This window comes from Hyposmocoma kahamanoa, unplaced genomic scaffold (assembly GCF_003589595.1).
Source record: "Hyposmocoma kahamanoa isolate Upper Pololo Valley unplaced genomic scaffold, ASM358959v1 88, whole genome shotgun sequence".
Taxonomy (NCBI): Eukaryota; Metazoa; Arthropoda; class Insecta; order Lepidoptera; family Cosmopterigidae; genus Hyposmocoma; species Hyposmocoma kahamanoa.
In genome coordinates, this window is record NW_020654466.1 from 9,594,183 (window position 1) to 9,617,849 (window position 23,667).

The 23,667-nt window shown below is 34.6% G+C and overlaps 1 protein-coding gene across 1 annotated transcript in view; it reads left to right on the forward strand.

Annotated features, from left to right (window-relative positions):
- Positions 1-23,209, forward strand: part of LOC113235919 — a 46,272-nt gene extending 23,063 nt beyond the window's left edge. The window contains exons 17-25 of the mRNA XM_026471840.1: positions 3,100-3,228; positions 10,674-10,767; positions 10,868-10,957; positions 13,649-13,791; positions 14,485-14,725; positions 16,856-17,023; positions 17,988-18,075; positions 19,315-19,423; positions 22,974-23,209. Of these exons, the coding sequence (XP_026327625.1) occupies positions 3,100-3,228; positions 10,674-10,767; positions 10,868-10,957; positions 13,649-13,791; positions 14,485-14,725; positions 16,856-17,023; positions 17,988-18,075; positions 19,315-19,423; positions 22,974-23,087 (1,176 nt within the window). The 3' untranslated portion in view covers positions 23,088-23,209. The remainder of the gene's footprint in view (positions 1-3,099; positions 3,229-10,673; positions 10,768-10,867; positions 10,958-13,648; positions 13,792-14,484; positions 14,726-16,855; positions 17,024-17,987; positions 18,076-19,314; positions 19,424-22,973) is intronic.
- The last annotated feature ends 458 nt before the right edge of the window (positions 23,210-23,667 follow it).

A 23,667-nucleotide genomic window follows, 5' to 3' on the forward strand; every position in this document is an offset into this window, starting at 1 on the left:
CATTATTGCGCTGATTGCCTCAATTACAAGTGGAAGTTGTATTTTCGATTATTATAATTTAGTACTCTCATTATCTAGATTAACCAATTTCCTATTGCGTATGCCCACAGCCCGCGTTTAAAATATATACACGCATATTTTAAACCGTAATTTGAAACGTATACAAAGGTTTACTGACTGTGTGCAACTGAATCTTGTGTGAATCACATTACCGCGCGTCAACTGCGTGTAAAAAATACGCCGTGTGCTTTAGGCGACCGATCGCAATCGTGTTGTATTTACCATTAAGCATTGACAGATATAAAAATACAGTTCTCAGAAATAATACCAATATTTGAGCGGAATGCTCTTTAGACGACATATAATCCGTTCATGGAAAGTAACAACTTTTACCGTAAAATTAAATATTAGAACAACGATAGTACGAGTGTAGTACACCTCGTTTCTTTGTATGATCTCAAAAACAGTTTACAGTAAAATTTCCAATTAATTTCTGTGTAGTTGCCACCTTTTCCATAGAGAAGTATTAATAAAGTACTGACAAAATTCAATGATTTACATATATCGAACATTTTATATTAAATCAATATAAGCATACTGCAAGGAAAGTACTGATATTTTTGTGTGCGGTACTATTTATGTACTGGCAGTCTGTCATGAAAGGGTTAAGCATAAATTATTTTTTAATATTTTTGTTTATATCAGTCTGTCGGAATTTTTGTTCTGAATAAGAATTGAAGTTGATTTGAAAGCGACCGAGTATCCAGTTGACCGAGAATCCTTTTGTTTAATCACGATAATTAAAAGGTTTCAAGTTTCAAGTTGATGCTTGAAATGGAGAATGAATTCCTAGAATCAGTATGAAGTGTACAACTGTTCCAAGAATAGGTTAAACAAAGTACAGCTTTATTTTTGTAAAGTTTGTAATTGAGTACCTGTACATTAGGAGTTCTAAAATCTAAGTATAAGGCCTCATAAAAGAAAATAATTAAAAGGTCATCTTTTTCGAAATTATTCCTGTAGCAAGAAATACGTAGTATTAGTTTATATTGCATTCGCAGCGCGAGTACAGCTTGTAATAAAATACAAAGTCTGCACACGCAATGCCAACCCTCTCTTTGTAAACAAGTTTATAACCTGGAAACAGTGCATATACCTTTTGTAAAATTGTTGAACTAAGAAGCACTAAAGTGTTAAACAAAACACACACTCGTTTGTGTCTACGTTAACCGCGCATAATTTCTTATTTACGAATCTAAAAAATGAAACTTGGACGAGCGGGGGTTTTAAAACAAGTAATGTTTTTTTATCATTTTTTATGACGTGGTAAGCGACACGCCTGTCCATGACAGTTCCAGTGCAATTCAGAGCTTTAAATCTAAGGGTCGTATTCCAGAACCCTACTGTACGCTCAAGTTAGGACTTGAGCAGACTTGAGTATGATTTCAAGCACTGGAAGTACGACCCTAATGGCAAGGACTTGAGTATGATTTTCAGTGCTCACTGCAGTACTCAAGTCCTGACTTGAGTATTGAGTAGAGTTCTGGAATACGACCCTTAGACTTCCTTTATTTTTTTCCATCCTCTAACTTTAACTCGCAAGGATCTAAGAGGCACTGCCACTGAGCCCGTAACCTTGTGACATAAGTAGACAAGCATGTGCTTGTAATTTCAACAAAAGGTTCAGTTTCAAGCAAGGAGGTTACGTAAGTTCAAAATTAAAACATTCGCTTAAATGTTATCTATACTGAAATTTTAGTTTTTTAGAAATTTTAAAATTACTTTTTAGAACCATATTAGTTCGAGTTATATTATCTATGGAAGAATAGCTAGCTGGCCATCTGTTTACATAAAAAAGAAACAAAAAACTGGCCATTATCAAAATCCATATTATTGTGTTGTGATCCATATTTATACATACAATAAATAAACATTGTATTTATTTCCTCGCAATTTGTGATGTAAACATTGTATGTATCACTGACGGCAAAAAAATACAAAATTCGGATTATTAATATTTTACTACTCCCATATATGCAGCGCAAACCCAAATGGGCGCACTTACAGTACACCTCGATAACTTTCTACAATAGCAGCTTATCTCAAAAACACATAATTCGAGAGGAAAATGGTTTAAAAGAGATTGAGGCGTACCTGACGCGCAAATCTGACGACTCATTATACCAGCACAATATTGTGACATGTTTATTGTAAGGGTATTAAAATAGGTTTCTAGAAAACAAATTTAACTGCTAATTGTTATACTAATTAAGCTAAATTTTATTTTTATTTTTATTATGATACTGTATAAACTCACATATCCTAAAATTAGACTATATTATATTGTATTATATTATATTATGTTATATTATATTATATTATATTATATTATATTATATTGTGTCGTGTCGTGTCGTGTCGTGTCATATCATATCATATCATATTACATATAATTCCATTGTATAGTACAAACAATCCAAGCACATAAGTACTGACAGCATCCTCTAAATGTACCTACTCTATCTATTTGTATAGGTACAAAGCAGTAGGTAGGCCTACTGGAGCTGTTGACTAAAGCTCAGAGAATTCTATTTTAGTCGATGGCTGTACTTGCGATGGAACGATCGAAGCTCTGTCTAGGCTGCTCTGTATACATTTTAAAAGCCACTGAAGAGCCCACGCTAAGAAATAATAAATTTATCATCCGATTATTTATTGATCGACAGTAGAATGACTGTTTGATCGATCGATTGATATATATATATCGATACGCCAACGTTACCTAACTACCGATCGACATTGATCGCATCGATTCTCCATCGATTGATTGTTGTGGTAGCATCCAAAAACTGACCACGGCTCTATTTTAAGTTTCATGAACATGACTTTGAACAAAATAGTTCATAGCATAATAAAGTATTATGTCAATTGTGTGACATCCAAAATAAGGTCGCGTTTCTTCCAGAGAATTCTCGCGCAGCAGCGCAAACACTTGACATAATGGTGATGAAGCTATGAACAATTTCGTAACAAAAATTCACTTCCCTTCCATTCCGCAGCAATATAAATTGAGCTTATACATCACTCTATATATTTCAGGTTAATAATAAAATATGCGCTCATCCCGAATCTAAGAACGATTACTTGTCAACGGCTAAACCTGTTAAAGAAGTTGCTCAGGAGACCATTGCTTATATGCTGCGAGGCTCACACGTAATTAAAATACCAGTGAGTAAAAAATTGTTATAAACCACTTGTTACTACAATGTTTCCATGAAATAAAACATCTGTCTTTAGTATTGAAAGTATTTTCAGTCGATGTCCCATAAACGTGAGACGCGCTGTATAAGTAAATTTTATTATGACTTATATGTAATGTACATTTTATTATAATTAATATATCGAATGTGTAATGTATTTATTTGAAACACGTCTATTAGAAAATGTTCTTTGATTGCACCCCCTTTCTAATTTTTAAACTAAGATTGCCAAGAAGAAATTGAATGAATGAATGAATGATAGTTTTTATTGATCATAAAATTACTGTGACATCATAGAACAGCAACATATTAAGTAATTTTAGAAATAGTAAGTTAATGTGCAACAGGCGGACTTATTACTATGTAGCATTAGGATAGAAATTTGGGATATGTAAAAGAAAAAAGAAATTGCTACTTAGCAATAAGGCCTCCTGTTGTAAGTACATAGTAGCTGTTGCTGTGATGTTGTATGTAGTAGCTTATTCTGTGATAAATTGCTGTTTTGTGTCGTGATTGTATTATTTTTATGATCATTTAGGGTTAACCAACATTAGTTTAGATCTTCCAAATTTCCCCAAAGAATATTCGTTGAAATATGGAAAAAAATCTACTTCCCATACTAAATAGTCAGGTAACTACATATTTCTTATGGGAAATCATTGTTTTTTTTCATATTTTGACTAATGTTCCTTGGGGAATATTGTTCAGTTTTATAGGTACTGTCACTGGGTGAAGTATTATTTCGCTTATTCGTTTCACCCTGTATATCAATTTCTACAGTTTGTTTTTTGATACGAAGTGGGTGGGACGAATAAGTGTGCGCCTGGTGGTAAACGGCACGCCTGTTCATAGCAGTTGCAGTGCCACTCAGAGCTTTAAATCGCAATGATCTGAGGGGCACTGTCACTGCGTCTGTCGCTCTGAGACATAAGTTGATAAGTCCCATGTACCTGTAATTTCACTAGCGCCCTTCCCTTCAAAACCGGAATGCAGTAATGCTCACAAATTACTGCTTGGAGAAAAAAGGACTTCTCTGGACGAACTCTTTCAGAAGGAGGCCTACTGCTACAGTTCTCACAGTTCTCTGTGTTATTTAAAAAGACTTTCAACAAGACTAAGACAAAGATTGAATCTGCAATACCAAGACCAAGTGTACTGACGCAAGACTGGATCAGTCTCGTCTCGGTCTTGCATTTAGGCAACACTAATTTAATTCATTCACGAAGAAGGCTTTCTCTTTCATTGATAATTGTGTAAAAATGATTAATGAAATTCTTTACAGAAAATACGTCGAATAATACAAGCTGAAAATAGTTTAATGTTTTCTCGCTTTTTGTTCTTCAATTGGTTCATTATACCGACCATTACGGTTGCGCTCACGACAATGGTTGGAGTCCTTACCAAAGGAGAAAATATTAGAAAAAGATTTACCGCCCCAGTTCCATACGAAATGGTCATTATGTTATCAATAGTAGACGTATTTTACGTTATTTGTGTAATTGTACAAATTTTCGGAGTAAGTTATATAAATATCCTTGAATTTATTACTAATGAATACAAAAATTGGTGTTTCGTAAATTATGTGTTCTTAAATCGAAAATAATATACAAATTAGCGAATTATTTATAAAAAGTTGATTTAATTGCGCTTACCGATTTTCATGTAGATCAGCACCAAACCTGATTTAAAAAATGACATTTATTTTTTTCTATCATATAAAGTTTCTCTGCAAAATGAAAACTTTAAGAAAAATGGACGAAAACACAATTTTTATATATGTTTCTTTTAATTTTATTGTAATATTGGTTAACTACATAAAAATGTACTATAACATGATTACAAATATTTCTAGTAACGTTTTAGTTTTCTATCAAAACTTATTTTGGTACTTTTCCTGTTCATATAATACCAACACAGTGCAATGTGCACCAAACGAAAAGCTGTTTCGTGTTGCCTTCCTAAATTTATATTGTTGACATTGGTAACTACTCAGGAAGATAAAAAATGTAATTTAATATTATATAGATTTTAAATACTAAAAAACATAGTTTGTACATATGACAGAAAACCTTTAAAAGTATAAACTTAACGCGTGATTTGTAGGTAAACTAAAGGTGATGAACTGCCTCCGTGGCCGAACGGTTACTATGCTGGACTGCCACGCAGAGGTCCCAGGTTCGATTCCCGGGCCGAGAGAAATATTTGTACGGCCTACATTTATTTCTCTCATAAGTTTGGGTGTAAATTGTGGTTGTCTATGTGTGTGTCCATGGCAACATAGGGTTTCCTTAGTGCGGGGCTATGTTGAACGTGTGCGTTATTATTACTATTATATTCTTTATTATTTTTCCAGTAATCAGCACAAACAAATACTACAGGGGTCACTGATAAAATTTAAAACAGTTTTTTCATCGCAGAGCTATTTGTTGACGCACAGCGCATGTGTGCAGCGCATACACTCACAGAATTTTCGGATCTAAGTCGCGTGTATTTATTTCGTCAAATAAGCCAAACTTTACGGTCTTTTTATAGGTCCTGTAATCATAGGTGACTAAGTGTCGGACTTGTAAAGAGTCAAAAACGTTGCTTTGTATATTTAGATTCTTTTTATAATAATAAAGCACACACTCAACATAGCCCCGCACTAGGGAAACCCTGTGTCGCTGGTGCCATGGACACACACATAGACAACCACAAATTACACCCAAACTCACGAGAGAAATAAATGTAGGCCATACAAATATTTTTCCGGTCCGGGAATCGAACCTGGGGCCTCTGCGTGGCAGTCCGGCATGGTAACCGTTCGGCCAAGGAGGCAGTTAAGTTCGAAGAAATAGTTTTATTTACAATTGCGAAAACCTAAAAACACGAATTGTTTATTTTGTGCCTATTAATTTTTTCTAGTTTTTCTTTTGCAGTTTATTACTTTTTACAAGTAAATGTGCATTTGCTATATTAGTGACAATTAATGTACTTAGTACACTTCTCCATATGTCCAAAACTTTGACAGTTACAGCTTCCATTGTGCTTCTCGTGAACTCAAGTTAATTTGGTTTTTTAGGTCAAATTGGTAGAACATGAAAATCAACTAGTATACAAATACCAATGGAAAAATAAATTCTTAAGCATTTTATTTTACATCGACATTTTATCCATAATACTACCGTTTGGAGTATACATCACTAAAATTTGGCTTTATCATTTTGGAAGACTACTGAGAATGCATACAATTTTAAAAGTGTATCGTTTTCACTGCAAAAGTATGAAGGTAACGTTAAAATTTCATTAAATACACCTTGCAAAAGCGTACATTCATTTAATAACTCATTAATTAGCAGCATTACTAGGCGCTTTGTCGTCGAGTTGCGGATACCAGCCCGTTGCACCAAGTACCAAGTAAGTTGGAGAGATTTCATTCACGGCACCTCCTGGTATCCATGAAGTAATCACATAGTATAATAAGACAAGTACTGTAACCAGTGTTGCCATACGTCCGGAAATGTCCGGCAAGATAATAATAGGCCTTTGTCCGGAATGCGGAGGGAATCCTAAACTGTCCGGAATTTCTACAATTTAAAAGCATGATATAAAAACTAAATAAACCAAATATTTTATTTATTGCAAACTTAATTAACAATCAACATTACTTTTCATATTTAATATTCCCAGAAATATTGTCCAATACGAGAGGCGCTTCCCCGTTTTCACCCCTTCTCAGCCCGCGCTCGCTAACATACCCGCGTATGTCACAGACACAAAGTCCACGCGCGCACTCGTTCATTCACATGCACAATGCATAAAGACATTAATATTATATTTAGAAGAAAGTCAGGAATTTTCAAAAAATGTCCGGAATTTACTCCGGAATTTTTTTTTTTTTATCTGGGCACCACCAGCAACGCGGCTTATATTTGTGCACGCACGCCTTGCCCGTGTACGAACGCACACTTTCGCATAGTCTCGCGATGTACTCGAGTTGCGCAGCGTGGATCGTCGCACGCGCCGTTCATTGCAGAACCGAAGCGTGTTATGCATCCAGATATGCGAACAACTGTGACATCAGAACAACGCACTGGCATTCGTAGCAGAATCATGCGCCCCGTGTATTACGACGTGACCGCTGACAAAATTATTAATTTTACGTATTAATTATAAATTACTTTTCGGCCCAACGTTCCTAACATCAGATGTAGACTAAATTCCTTTAGTTAAGGTCTCTTTAATACAAACTTGACAGCAAACTTATAAAATCTAAAGATAAAGTAGCCCAAGCTTTTGAATCGTTCTTTTCGGAAATTGCTGTGAACACTACAAAATCATTAAATTCCTCCCCTTCACTTGCTATTGATCTCCTAAAGGAAAATGTTAACGTTTGTGGCAGTTTATTTAATTTTCGTCATGTTAATCCACAAGACATCATAAAAGCTTTTAAGTCAATACATGTTAAAAAAACTGAAGATCTCTGGGGCATATCAACTAAAGTTATAGACTCAGTTATTAATCTCATTTCCCCACAGTTAGCTGTAGCTTTCAATAGGTGCGTTGACGAAGGTGTTTTTCCCGATTTAATGAAATACAGCAAGGTTATTCCCTTATTCAAAAGCGGTAGGAAAGTTGATCCTAGCAATTATAGGCCCATTTCAATTTTACCAGCTTTAAGTAAAATATTCGAAAAGGTTATGCTAACTCAATTACTGTCCTATTTCGGTAGGAATCATATTTTTCATAGTGAACAATACGGGTTTACTAGTGGTAGATCGACTAGCGATGCGGGGGTAGCGTTACTAAAACACATCTTTGATGCTTGGGAAAGGTCCCAGAACGCTATTGGTGTTTTCTGTGACCTCTCAAAGGCATTTGATTGCGTTGACCATAATACTCTTATTAGTAAGCTGGAACATTACGGTGTAAATGGCAAGGCGTCGAAACTTGTCTCGTCATATCTCAACGGTAGAATTCAGAAAGTAGGCATAAATGGAGCGACTTCTTTGGGTTCTCCAGTAAAAATGGGTGTTCCGCAGGGCTCAATACTTGGACCTTTCTTATTTCTGATTTATATTAATGATCTGCCATTCTTTGTTAAGGACCATTGCGAAATAGTGTTGTTTGCTGATGACACATCCTTGATTTTTAAAACAGACAGACATGACATTAACTATGACCGTATTAATGATACCCTCTCTAAAGTAGTTTATTGGTTTAATGCTAACAATTTATTGCTTAATGCCAAGAAGACAAAATGTGTTAAATTTGAATTACCTAACGTAAAATCGACTAGTCCAAGCATAGAAATAAACGGAGAAAAGTTAGACCTTGTTAATAAAGCAGTCTTCTTGGGAGTGACCTTAGATAGTAAACTTCAGTGGTTTCCACATATATCGTCCCTGGCCAGCAGATTAAGCTCCGCTGCATACGCAGTCCGCAGAATACGTGAGCTTACCGATGTTAGTACTGCTAGACTAGTTTACTTTAGTTACTTCCATAGTATAATGTCCTACGGGATTCTCATGTGGGGTAAAGCGGCAGATATTCAAACCATATTTGTATTGCAAAAACGAGCGATTCGTTCTGTGTACCGTCTAGGCTCTCGGGTATCTCTCAGAGAAAAGTTTAAGAAGACTGGTATCATGACTGTGGCATCACAGTACATTTACTCAAATATTTTATATGCCCGTAAAAATATACATAATTTCAATAAGAAAGAAGATATCCATAATATTAACCTTAGAGCTAAGTCCAAACTCATGGTACCACGATTTCGTTTAACCAAGGTAAACAACTCTTTTATGGGGAACTGTATACGTTTTTACAATAAGATTCCGGAGCATATATTAAGTTTATCATTTCCTAAGTTTAAAAAGTACATTAAAAATATTTTGATCGAAAAAGCATATTACAAAATTGAAGACTACGTGTTAGATAAAGATGTATGGAAAGACGACATGGCTCCAGAATCCACACAAATTTGATTCAAAATGTATTCCATAGCATTTAAGTTTATTTGAAAAGAGCAATCCCTAGAGTTTCTTGCTCGTTCTTCTCAGGGAGGTCAGCGTAGTGAACGAGCAGTACCTTAAATGTGACGTTTTCAAGTGTAAATTTATTTTACCTATGGAATAAATCATCTTTGACTTTGACTTTGAAAAAGCACTTTTAGGCCCAACGTTCCTAACATCGGATATAGACTAAATAAATTCCTTTAGTTAAGATCTCTAGTATACAGCACATTTTGGCCCAACGCTCCTTACATCAGACGTACTTTAAATTCCTTTACTTAAGAAATCTATTGTGGAAGATTATTATAACAATTGTCTACAAATTTTCTCGTTTTTGTGGCCACCCTATATAAATAAGCGTTTGCTAGGTATTTAAAAAATGAAGAAAATCGGAATTGTTAGCATTTCATTTCTGTTTCTTTACTCGCATAATCGAGGTATCAATCCGCGATGCTAGTATAAAAATATTTACATGTTATAGTATTTGATAAAGGTTATTTCGATATAGCACGAGAATGTTGTGATGAATACCATATTTTTCTCAAATAATATTTACAACTATAACTGTATTAATAATTCTAACAAACTAGTGAAGTAATTTCACATAAAAATAATTGAATATTAATTCAATAAGAATTTGGGATATGGTCGCTGTAAAGGTATCTAACTAGGTGACGAAATAGCATAGATTTCTCATAGATGGCGCTACGGCTAAAAAATCGTTGAAAAACCAAATACAAAAATACGATGCAAGCACATAGAAAAAATCGTGAGGTCCGTTGGTTCGTTTCGTGGCTTAGTTGGTATAGCGTCTGGCACGGTATGCTAGAAGACGTTGGTTCGAATCCGGCCGGATCGAATGAACTTTTTCTGAGTTTTCGATCTTTATATTAATAATTATAACAAACTAGTGGAGTAATTTCACTTAAAAATAATTGAATATCAATTCAATAAAAATTTATATATTTACAACAACCAAAATAATAATGTCAAAACCCTACGCTTCGAGAGACGTGTGGGAATTGATGGAACATGCAGCAGTTACACTACTTGTGTTATTATTATACTATGGTGTTACTAAAGCGTTAGCTTTTGGAGTTCCATTACTCAACATCAGATGACACTATGTTCATAGTTCTTAACTGAATTTAGTTGAAGTTAATAATCCTATAATCGTCAGTGAGAGCTACTACTTTTTTGTTCTTTGGGACTTAACTACGGCTGTAAGTCTACGGCTACGTCCCACTTTCTCTACTTTTTTGTTCCATGGCAGTAGGTCAGATGATGGGAGCAATGATAAGAGTGTAACCTTCTTGGTGGGTAGATACGCCTCGTGTTTAAATCTATTCCTATATCCAAAGTACAGTAATCAGATCTTGAAAGTAAAATTTTGTGCTAATGGAACTTTTTTTTTCAGAACAAGTATCTGACTTTTATAGTAAAGACTACTTTGTTGATATTACTGATACATACATTGGCGTGCGGCTGGGTAATAGTGGTATGCAGAGGAGGTATAACATTATCCTTTCTATTGACAATGTACCCAAATCAGAATAAAACTTGTAATACATAAAAAATGTTCTTATTTTAAAGTTTCACTATATTTTGCAGTGCCATACTACAAAAAAATATCTGTCCCAGCAGAATTCTTAGTCGAATACGATCCAAAATGGTATAGACATGATGATACAGAACAGATTGGTAAGGTGAAATTTATAACGACCTCTGACAACGGAGACTTTAAAATATTCCAAAGTGTTTTTGAAATGAGATAATACTTAGAGTTCAAAGGTGCAAGGTATCGTTTAATATTTGTAGCCGTACCACATACATAGAGCTCGAAATTCAGCTTAAGAGCCAGCGCAAATCGGCGGACGGCAAGGCAGATGACATTATATTTATCAATATTTATTTTATGCTATTACAATTGAATGCCCACCACAATGGCCACCTTAAGGTTTGAAGACGTATTTTTCGGTCAGTTTGTACTGACTCTCGATTACGAGTCGACTGAAAACATACTTACACACACACACACACACACACACACACACACACATACACGTACGCACGTACGCACGCACGCACTTACGCACACACCCGCACACACACACCCACATACGCACACACGCACGCACACACATTTTTGCACTGGATAGCCTATGCTTTATTTTGTAATTTATTTGTATTTTTGTATTAAGTTTATGTCACGTTTTCTTACACTAAGAGGGAGTGAGCCTGGTGATCTGTAACACAGGTATCCAACCTAGTACAGACTCCAGCTCTCACTAAGGCACTTGATATTTGTTATTTTTATTTTTTTGTAATTAATAATTGTATTTTTAATGTATTCATACGCTGTAACTATAACCTTATTGAGAGAAATAAAGCATATTGTATTGTATTGACATAAAAATAGATCCTTTATTAATGTGCTCATGAAAGAGGTCATATTTTTCACCCTATAGGTAAATTTGCTCATGGCCAATTATATTATATATATATATTATTCAACACAAACATCTACACTAGTTTTCACCAAACATAGCCAAAAATTATCGCTTTCAAATCTATCTATCTATCTATATACTTCATTAAATAGACTTCTCAAGATTGTTTACATTTATTTAAGTACCTAAACAGATGGACTATAAACTAAGTAAAATTGCTTACTTGTATCTTAGGCATCCAAATCGGTGCTTATAGCATAATGTTAGTCAACATATTTTCAACACATTTTGTTCAATAACAATAAAACATGAATACTTAATCTATCGCTATCGGAATTCAAACTGCACTGAAATTAGATCATCCCTTACTACAAAGCAGAGTTACCTCAGATTTAAGTAGACAGATACACTATAGCCTCAAACTTATGTCATTCCCCTGTAGTTGTTAAAAACAACATTATGCCAGGTTCCAAAAATCATAAGGTAAAATTGGCCAATCGGGTGCAGGTAAATATGGCCAGTCACTGTTACAATATTATCAGATATATGCCTTATTTTTTCTTTCACTCTTTTGAAAACCAAACAAACATTGGAAGAAAATCACACGGAAATGTCATCTACTTTTACTACACCAGCAAAAAATGGCGAATGAAACACAATAAAATCGATATAAACAAAAATATTAGACAAAACTTGGTTTAAAAATAAATAGCGGAGATACGTCCTCCGACTTTGACACTTATGGGCGAAAGGCGTATGCGCGGGAGGGGTGGCGTGAGGGTAGTTGTTATGCGAACCCCGTAACCGAACATATACAAGCTTGTTCGATTTTGTACGCTACACTATTTTAGAAATATTGGTCTGTGACCATATTAATCGGCTGGCCATATTCGACCCAGGTACCTAAAGTATAAATTTCAATGCCTTGAGACGCAGGGAGAATTGCGCCGCGATGCTCCGAGATCAGCCTCAGAGCATTACAATTTATACCTTATGTCAATTCAAATAGCATAAAATATACTTTGATAAATGTAATGTCCTCTCCCTTTCCGTGCGATCCAATTTGTGCGGGCCTTAAAGCTCAATTTTCATTAACGCGGAACGGAAAGGAAGCCAATTTTTGGAACCATAGCGTATTGAACTTTGTGTCAATTATGTAACGTACAATACTCGATGCGTACAAACTAGATTCGAGCTAAAAAACATCGAGGCTCTTCTGGACATTTTTTTATGATGCCAAGTGATAAAAGGAACATGTCGCGCGCCTGATATTATGCGACACACCTGTCCATGGCTGTTGCAGTAACACTCCGAGCTTTAGGTCGCAACGATCTGATGGGCACTGCTACTGCGTACATCATTCTGAGACATAAGTTGATGATTGACTGTGATTCTTTTTGATTGAACTGCCTCCGCGACCGAACGGTTCACATGGTGGTGTGCCACGCAGAGGACCCGGGTTCGATTCTCAGGAAATATTTGTATGGTCTACATTTATTTGTCTCGTGAGTTTGAGTGTAATTTGTAGTTGTCGATGTGTGTTCATGGTACCCGCGATACAGGGTTTCCCTAGTGCGGGGCTGAGTGTGTGCGTTATTATTATTATTTCACCAGCACCCTTACCCTTCAAAACCGGAACGCAGTAACGAACACATTAGTGTTTGATGGCAGAAATAGGTAATATGGCAGTACTTCTCTGGACGAACTCTTTCATAAGGAGCTCTACTGCTACAGAATTCAGTTAAGTATCGTATCCGGTTTATACGTTACACAATTGACTCTATGCTCATTATGCTTTATATAATTTCGTTGAGAATTCGCTTCCATTCCGTACCGCAGTAATGTAAATTGAGTCTTTCTGGAGTATTAGCAATTTTAACATTTCTTGAGTTAAGTAAATTATTTTAAAAAGAAATTCAAATGTCATTATTTTCCGTTTTAGGCTGCATGCAAAGTACAATTCAATATGTTGATGCAAATAATAATACAATGACGGGGTTCATATTTGTTAAAACCTGGATTGCAGATTACACTCTTGCCATATATTTTGTTATTTGCACTTTGGTGTGGATTAATTCTGATATAGTAAGATTACTTTAATTTTTGGTTCCGTTTTGTTCCTTCAAAAATACACAAAAATACTTGGACGTCTAGCTGCCGTAACATGTCCGTTTAATAACACCCTTTTCAACATAATTTTATTTTTTTATGTTATTTCAGTTCTTACGTTTTTGCCATTGGTATACTTACAAAACACGTATATTTGTTTTTTAAACAAACCAACGTTTCAGGCCATTTACAAGTCCCATGGTCGCGGCAGACTCTGAGTCGGAAACGTTGGATTATGTAAAAAACATATACAACATTCATCATCCATATACACGTCCTAGTGCTGGTCACGGGTCTCCTTTCACGCGAAGGTTTTAAGACGTAAATTTCGTATATAAATTCCCAGAAACTCACGAGGTACGAGCCCGAACTCGAACTCACGGTCTCAGCTTGAGGAGCGGTGGGTCAGACCATTAGGCTAGCACGGCTTCATCTATTTCTCTCGTGAGTTTGGGTGAAATTTGTGGTTATTTATGTGTGTGACCAGTTATGGGGCTATGTTGAGTGTGTGCATTATTATAACAAAAAAACATAAAAAAATGTGATTATGAGATTCAAAGAACCCAAAAATTTGCCAATGATAATTTAGTTTCCGTAAATAAAAGCAACAGATGTCGACTATACAATTTGTCTTGTTTTACATGTATACTTGTCTTTATTTTGTTTAAGGTCCTGCCTATCACGATAGATGGCGTTATATATAAAATAATTGTCACTGCACTTTTACATGTTGTGCATCTGTATATAGGCGCTATCGCAATAAGTAACACCTATACCAAGTATAAAGAGAAACATAAGCACGATTATGAAGTGAACAGCCTGCTTACATACTTAAAAAATAATGGATTGTCGAATATTCTCTACAGCGCATCGAAAAAGATCCTAAGAAAATTATGGGGAATACAACAAGGTATTCTTTGTAGTACGGCGCAAATTAGCGTAGAAAGGGTTTTTTAGGGGTATTTTAAAGGGTTATTTTTTTATAAATGCAACTACAACGCGAAGTTACGACTCGGTTGTATGATTGATTGATTATGATTTAGGATATGCGATAAAACCGATTACCGTATGTAAGTATTCGGTTATTTTAGGTCAAAGCTTTCTGTTATGTACAATCCCGAACAATGTACGTGTACAGCACAGGCGATAACTCCATGTAGCACGATTCCTATCGACTCACCTTAGAAAGAAAGAAAATACATTCATACGACTACCGCAAATGACACTTCAAAAGAAAAACGAAACAAAACAGAAGAAAAGCAAAAATAAAGACATATAATCGAAACATTCAATCGTATGATCCAAAAATAATTAATTTACCGAACAAAATCACAAACAAAATAAAAAAATTACATTAATCAGATTATTTACATAAACAAGTACACACGCAAACAAGTATAAAATTGTAATTATTGATACAAAAACCGAACAAACACAAAGAAAAATTCCTTCGATCAGGTTCGATCAGAACCAGCCCCTGTTTGCCAAACTTGAGCTAACAAGTTTTCTAACTGAGCTACGGAACGAATCAGCAGACCTCACTAACTTTTTTATGTGCTTGTTGCCGATCTTTGTTTTTGAATTAAACAGCTTTTTTGCTGTAGCGCCATCTGTGAGTATGGTTTTTCCTTTTTATAATATCAAGTGACGGGACGAACAAGTCGTGCGTCTGACAGACGGACGGAGTTTAACACAAATGTAACGCCTGATAATACCATACCATAATTTGCTTGATGAGTTCCTTGGCATACCTTTAGCCGCTTACGCGATGCGCTCATCCTACCGCAAAATGGCGGCTATTTAAATACAAGTTTTTATAAATAAAAAATATTATTCTGCATTGCTTAATAAATACCCTCCGTACTACAACAAAAACATCTCAAATAAAATGCAGTAAGTAATACACCGTAAATCCTGCACTTAAAAAGCACTAATGAAATTTTTGGTGTACTTGGATAAATATGATAATATTCCGTTTAAGTGGTTCCAACGTTTACCATGAAATTACTCCTTAATGTATAGTTTATAAACATTTATATTCAGGGTAAACTTAAAAAACGCTACTTACGGTATGTTTTCAATAAATAAACACGGAAATCACCAGCCCAAACAATAACAGACACGATTGTCGTGACGTATTTTTGAAGAACAACTTCAAAAGTACGTCACGACAATCGTGTCTGTCGTGTATTTTTTTTAAATGACAGACATTAAAAACTTTATGGTTTGCTAGAGTAGTTACCGAAATAGCAATTAATATTACTTCTTTTACCTCTTAGAACTTCGATATCCGATAAATGGGTATAAAATCATCACTGGCACCTCTATGTGGTATGCGTCTACGGCCGCATGTATCGCGTGAGCGGTTAGTTAAGCACTATATAATAAACATCTGTCTTTTTCATTCCCATGAAAACCCAAGCAGTTTTAATTAAGCGAACTTACATTCCTGGAGAACTAGGCACAAATTGAGTCATGAGTTGCAAGTAAGACAAATGTCTTGTCTGCATGGTAATGAGTTGTAATAATGCTCCAAGTTAGGAAACTTATACGGCAAGTATTAAGTTCTACACCATATATAACGTTTTTCGATGAAAATAGAAATGGCTGGCAATTGACCATGCCTGGTAGTGTGTAGGGAATTTGTATCAGTGTTTGGTTTTCAGTAGTTTTATCAAAATTATTAATAAAGGACGCACATAAAAATGAAATGTAAATAAAATAAGTAAAATACATAAATTACGAACAATTATAGAAAACACACAAAAAACACAATGATAATAGAAAACAAGGAAGAATAAAATTTAAAAAGTAATCAAATTAAATATTCCAAAACAAAACATATTCAATAATTCACATAACAACACATTTCGAACTGCAGTATCAATATAAGTTACTAATAATAGACAAACACAACATTTGCCATGAACTATCTAAATATATAATAATATAATGTGCTTATAAAATTTGTATACTCTACTTTTTCTTAATATTTTGAATGGACTTAGTAACTATCCTAAATATTCTGTATTTTCCATAGGATCTAAGTTGCCTAAGTTAACGGAATTTGCTCCTCTGTGTCTGCGCGAAGATTTAATGGAGTCTCTATATATACATCACTTGCTCACACCGCCGCTGTTCCAGACATTTCCACAGTATTTCTTGCGACAACTAGCCACGAAACTCAATAGAATTGTCATGTTCCCTGGTGAGTTGAACATTTATTTATATATCATTCAAATATTTTAAATAAGTAGTGTATCAAAGCAATATTACCTGATGAAGGTGAACCGTAAAGATGTTCTAAGTCAGTTACCTCCGACCGAGTTTGAATTTTTCTTGACATATAAATGGTTGGATTTGTAAAAACCCTGAAAGTGTGTTAAGATACTTTATGTCGACGAAGTACTTATAATATACAGCACATTCGACTAATATTTTATACATTTCCTTATAAGAAGTATTCTCAATAAAGGTATAAATAGTACAAAGGTCTATAACAAAAACACGTAGGAGAATTTGTCGGTTCGGTAACTGGACCCGTAGCTCAGTTGGTAAGAGCAATGCCACGGTGTCGGGTCGACGAGATTTTTCGGTGTGTTCGATCTTTGTATTAATATTCGTAACAAGGGCATTGTCATTAAAATTTATAAAAAAGGGCGAAAGCATAATAGTTTTCTATTTCTATTTATTTTTAATTATTAATAAATAAGTGCACATTTGACCTCCATCTCATCTGATGGAAAGTGACGATGAGGTCGACGACAGAGCAGGTACACCTAAATAATGTCTATTCACTCTTGCCTTGAAAAGGCCCAAGCTATGCCGTTCAGGGAACAAGTCTGTAGCCAGAGATATCCATTCCATAGTCGTTCAATGAGGATCTTACACCTATACGTAGTCTATTTTACGTACACAATTAAGAAATACAAAATTTTAATTCGCACAAAAAAGGGTTAGGTAATTTATTGATAAAATAGTATTATATAATAGTAATACAATATATAACAGTATTTGTCGAGAATTGTTTACATTATATTAAATCTTAAAAGAAAACTCAAACATCTGAAATTATACTATAAATTTGACTACAAATAAATTCTCTAAACATCTCGCAAATTACTGGACTAATACGTGTTTTCAAAAGAATCTTTTTTTTTCTTTTTTTTCAGGAAAGAGTATTGTTCAAGTGGGCGATATTTATCCGTGCATTTTTTTCATACACGAGGGAGAGGTTGAGCGATGGAATACAGACGAACAGTAATTACTTAATTATTTAATGCGAATTAGGTGTCTGTTAATATTAATTGATATATCAGGTGGAAGAATTAACACTTATGTATACTGCTATTCTACAGAGTCATATTCGTGAGATCATCAGATAAATATATCATGCCTGGATCGATTTGCTCACAGCACTCAATATAACTAAGTATTGAATGTTCTTACAGCACGTCTTGCAATCCACAACATCTCATAAAGCGTAAAAATTTATTAAAATATAGATTCTTGTTCAAACTAATCGACGGTATTATCATAGTAACCAAGAACGTGTCGATTAACGACTAGATAAGCTAATTGTACAAAGTGTTCGCAATATTCCTTAATTGAAGAGGAAATTGATTTAAGTTTAAGTTTAAAAGACAATGTTCCGTGTGGTATTAATAAAATTAATAATTAAAACTTTTTATAAAAATTAAACTGACTTCAAAACTTTGTGGGATCTGTTTGCCAAGTATAGAAATCCGTTAACGATGTGGGTAAATTCCAATAAACCAGATTGACCGGATTAGAGGTGGAAAAATTTTTTTTCAAATTTGAATGGGTGCTTAGTGCCCTACGGGTCCAGTATAATAATGTGTTTAGAATATTGATGGGGCTGCCTAGTTTCTGCAGTGCATATACCATGTTTGCCGAGGCGTGGGTAGAGGTTTTTGATCATCCTCAAAAAACAGCCTCACTGCTCAGCAGACTGCAGGTCAGCACCAACAGTATCCTACAGGTCGTACCTGACAGATATGACCTGCCTATAATGAAGTATTTCATTCGGATCCCGACCAAATAGTCTCATATGAGTCTATTTGATCGAAATGCGAGTGAAATACAATTTTACCTGTACTTTTATTTTATTATCTTTGTCATTAAAGTATTTTTAAGTTAGTTTGTAAGATTCTAACACTATTGGACCATACCTTGTTGTTGTCTAAATAAATAATTATATTATTTTTACTATTATTTATATGGCAATTAATGACTTCTTGCTTAAGCCGACGGCTTAATAAGAACACTGTATATTTTAATCACTTTGAAATCGAATGACAACTTGTATTTTCTAAATTTAATGATCAAAATGGCGTGTCCGATCGTGCCCGCCAACTATGTCACGACTGTTGTAGCGCGGGTGACGTAGTTGTGCGGACTACACCGCTAGGTGGCGCGGTTGCGTTTCGTTTTCATTACTGTCTCCGACAAATAAATGTATTTTCCATTTGATTGCAGAAGCGGAGATTGTCGAATGACGGCCCTGTTGACTGCAAATAGTTACTTCGGCCTCATCCCTGGACTCTTTCCCAATACACCACATCAGTTTGCTTACTATTCGAGAACGGTAATTAAAATTATTACTATGTATAAAAAGTAATAACGGTAGAACGAATTTGGAAAAATTTTAGAAGCTCTATTAATTTTGAAACTATACGTTAGAGATAATAGGGCACACTTTTGGAGATAATGTCAAGAAGTGTAAAGCCATTCTTAAGAGACACTATCTAGGTGGGGCGTCACTTTTGAATGGCACGTAACATAGATATACAGTGTAATTTTTTAAGTACCTAGCTTGTCAACTCTTCACTAGGCCGTTAAACCATAAGGTTTCTTACCGAGTGAAAAGAATAATGTTAATATTTTTCTTTTTGTTATGAATAAACTAAAAAAAAAAAAAAAAGATGAGCACATCAAGCTTGACACTTTGTACTTGAGACCGTTCTTCCATTCTTCTCGTAAGCAGCACAGAGTTCGATCTAAGTCTTAAGTGTAAAGCTTGACGTGCTGTTGACCTTGTACATGCAGCGGTGACGGCCACGTGTATAACTGCATATCGAGGAAAACGCGGTTCAACACACTTCTTCATAAGTTCTCATACACCCAACAAGGTTTGATTTGGCTGTTCCATGTGATTGAGATTAAATAAGAGTCATAAAATTCTACGCATATGTAACTTGTTTCATATAGTTGGCATTATTTTTAAGATTACCGTGTGATAAAAACATGTAGCTTTACCAACGGTAGCACACATTAGAATCAATGACTACATCGCACTATGACTGCTTGAAAACGCCTCTCAGCTTCGTCAGTATGCCTAAGGCAGGCGCAAATACTGAATTATTGGTACACACACCCAAGGACACACACAGTTATTACACCACAGGCTCTATTTTTGTGCTATAAAGAAAGTCAAATTAAAGAAATTTCGATATAATATGGCGGATAGCGACCGCAAACACATTAGCAGCCCAGAATAGGCGACTTATGTCGAATTTCAGCTCTCGACTTGTCAAGTTGCGTATGAAGATTGAGATGTCGCACGCGAAGTCGAATAATAACGAAGCAGATATGGAACCTTAGTATCATCGAATATACATAGGGTGCACTATAAATTTCTGGAACTGGCCACTTACTACAATATTTAAAAAGTATTTAAAACATTTGAAAATGGAACTCTGACTGTACAATACAGTTTGTTTCAGCTGTCACTTGTTTTTATATTGTGACGTCATTTTCACATCTCTTCTACATCACCATGGATTTAACTCGTGAAAATTTTCGTAGTATGATTTTCTACGACTTTAAATGTAATTTAACGCTCAGAGGAGCTTTGCTCGGCTTCAAACCGCTTTTGGCTATGAAGCACCATGCAAGACGACTATTTATAGCTGGTTTGCAGAATTCAAACGCGGTCATGTGAATTTCAGTGATGAATTTCGTGATAGTCGCCCGTCGCAACACAAAGGAACAATCGAGCGTATGGGTCTTTGGAGATGAGCCGAAACCAACCAAAGTGGCGCGCGTGCAAAGTGCCTCTAAGCGCATGATTGCTTCTTTTGTTAATAAAACTGGACACGTGGCTACTGTTGCTTTGGAAAATCGTTGTACCGTGAATAGTGATTGGTACACGACCATTTTTTGAACGTGAACAACGTTGACGTTGACTCATCCCGCGTGGTCCCGACCTGGCACCTTGTGACTTTTATTTATTTCCAAAAATTAAGAACCAGTTACGCGGTCAACGATTTTCATCACTTGAAGAAGATGTCGAAGAAAAATTTGTTTCAGATATTGTCACGGAGGAGTGGCATAAATGTTTTGAAAATTGGTTCATTCCTATGAAAAAGTGCATTAACTCTAACGGAGAATATTTTGAGAAACAATAAATTCATTTTAAATCTTTATTGCATTGATATTCAATTATTTTTTGTGAAATTACTCCACTAGTTTTCTATTATTATTAATACAAAGATCGAACACTCAGAAAAATTCCTTCGGTCCGGCCGGATTCGAAGGATTTTTTCTGAGTGTTCGATCTTTGTATTAATAATTATAATAAATTCATTTCTGACCATTTGTAGTATTTTTTTCTTATTAATTCCAGAAATTTACAGTACGCCTCACGTATAACCAGAAATAGAGACGAAATGTCATTTACTTTGTTTAAAAACTGTTCTGGGTGACAACTGCGCTTCGATTGGCCAACCCGAATTCGAAACAACTGACGGTGGTCGTCAATTGTTTCATTTCAAATCGACCAGTTTAACTTGAGCTTTGCTTTAATGGCGAAAATTGAAAAATTACATAGGTATTTAATGTTTAATTACCGATGAAATGTGATTCCATTTGTTTTGTAATTAGATGTTTTGCTGTTTTTCCCACACCACCGAATGGAACAGCCCCCACCCCAAGGTACAGATATTATCTTTATTACAATAAATACAGAATATTTTTGGAATATACGGAGGCCGACACACAGGTCAGTTGTTGGAGCTGTACAATTTCAGCTTTCTAATTTGTGATTTCAGTGCAAACGAGAGTTGATATTTAAAAGTGGTATAAGGCCCATTTGCGTGGTGAGTTGCCAGGCATGGATGGCCCTTATTTCCTCTCTATTTCTGGTTAAATACTCGATGCATATTTTCCTTGGACATCGCGAAATGTTAACATAATTGGCCAAATCGTAAAGCAATTATTTTATCAATGAAATACGGCAATTGTGCATTTTGTTATATACAGTCATTGACTTACAAATAAATGGACGACGGATCTAATACAAAAACCACGAAAAAAATGTCCCAAGTCAACCTATTCGAAATTTAAATTGTAATGTCATCGCAGTATCGCGCTGTTAGTAGAACAAATGAAGACTAAAGCGGAGTGTCGCGCTCTGTATACGATTTTAGCGCCTTACAAGTGCGGACACTTTTTAGCGCGGACCCGACGTCCATATAATTGTAAGTCAATGTATACAGTTAATTCATTCAAAATAAACTTGACAGCTCAGATATAAGTGTAAAACAATTACATCGTCCTGTGAATTTAATACAATCGATAAAAACGGAACATGAATGAATAAATATTTTATAACATTTTGAGATAGGGTTTCCAATGTCCACTGAATTTTTACTTAATAATTCGATTTTCTTGACATTTTTTGTAGACTTTGAGGATACGACATTGTTTCGAAATCGAGAAATGAAGTTTAGAACCTCCGCAAGAAAAACTAAAATTGTACATCATTTTGTGTCGCCACTAGCCATCAAAACTATTTTAAAACAGTGGTTATATATTTAAATTTCAGTTTTAAATTAGATATTCAAATCAATTATTCCATACTGTTAAAATATAAATACATAAAAATTTAAAAATTAAATACAATTAATAAATTAAAACGTAATCTAACTAATAAAATAAAGTGATTAAAACGTACACTGAATGATTACAACAATAATAAATAATAAAATTTTAATTTAGATTCAAATAGAGATAAATTAATAATAGAATTAAAAATTTCAAACTAAAAGAAATTCTTTTAAATATATACTTAAGTATCTGCTACAAACGTCATTATCTAAAAACCATAACTATTGCTAATTTAATCCATTTTCTAGATGGTGGATTTGGTTTATTTACAATTCCACGCCTGGCAAGATTTATTAAGTGGCTACCCTGAACTCAAGTTTCAGCTCTATCGAGATGCTTTGCACCTGAAAGGGGTAAATTGAAATGAGGAAACCATGAAGGCGTCATCAACCCTAAAACATTTATTCCCTTTGTCAATTGTTATTATTTGACTTTTTTTTCTAGTTATTTAGTTTGTAAAATAATTTAATGCGAATCCTGATGGTATTGTTTATAATTTAGATTCATAATTTTATAGAGCATTAATTCCGATTCTTTAATAGGCGTTTGTGAATATTACAATTATATTATTATAACTATAATAGATGTTAGTATCAATAGAAATTCTTTCGTAGTTAAAAGATGTTAATTTATACCATTTCGAGCTGTGAAATGTAGTCTAAAAATGACACAATGTAGGCTTTGGGACCCTAATTCCCATTTAATAGTTTATTATGAAATGAAATAAAATTATTTTAAACTAATTTGTCGTTATTTGCTTTTGTCAAATCTTTATATACTTGATTTTAATGACTGTTGAAAGTACTGTAAACTATATAAATCAAAACCCTATATAAACCAATTCATCATAACACGTTGTAATCACAAAGCTTTAACACAAATATTTACGACTTATTTTCTTTCTTGATGTATAGATATTACTAAAAAATGGAATAAAATTGC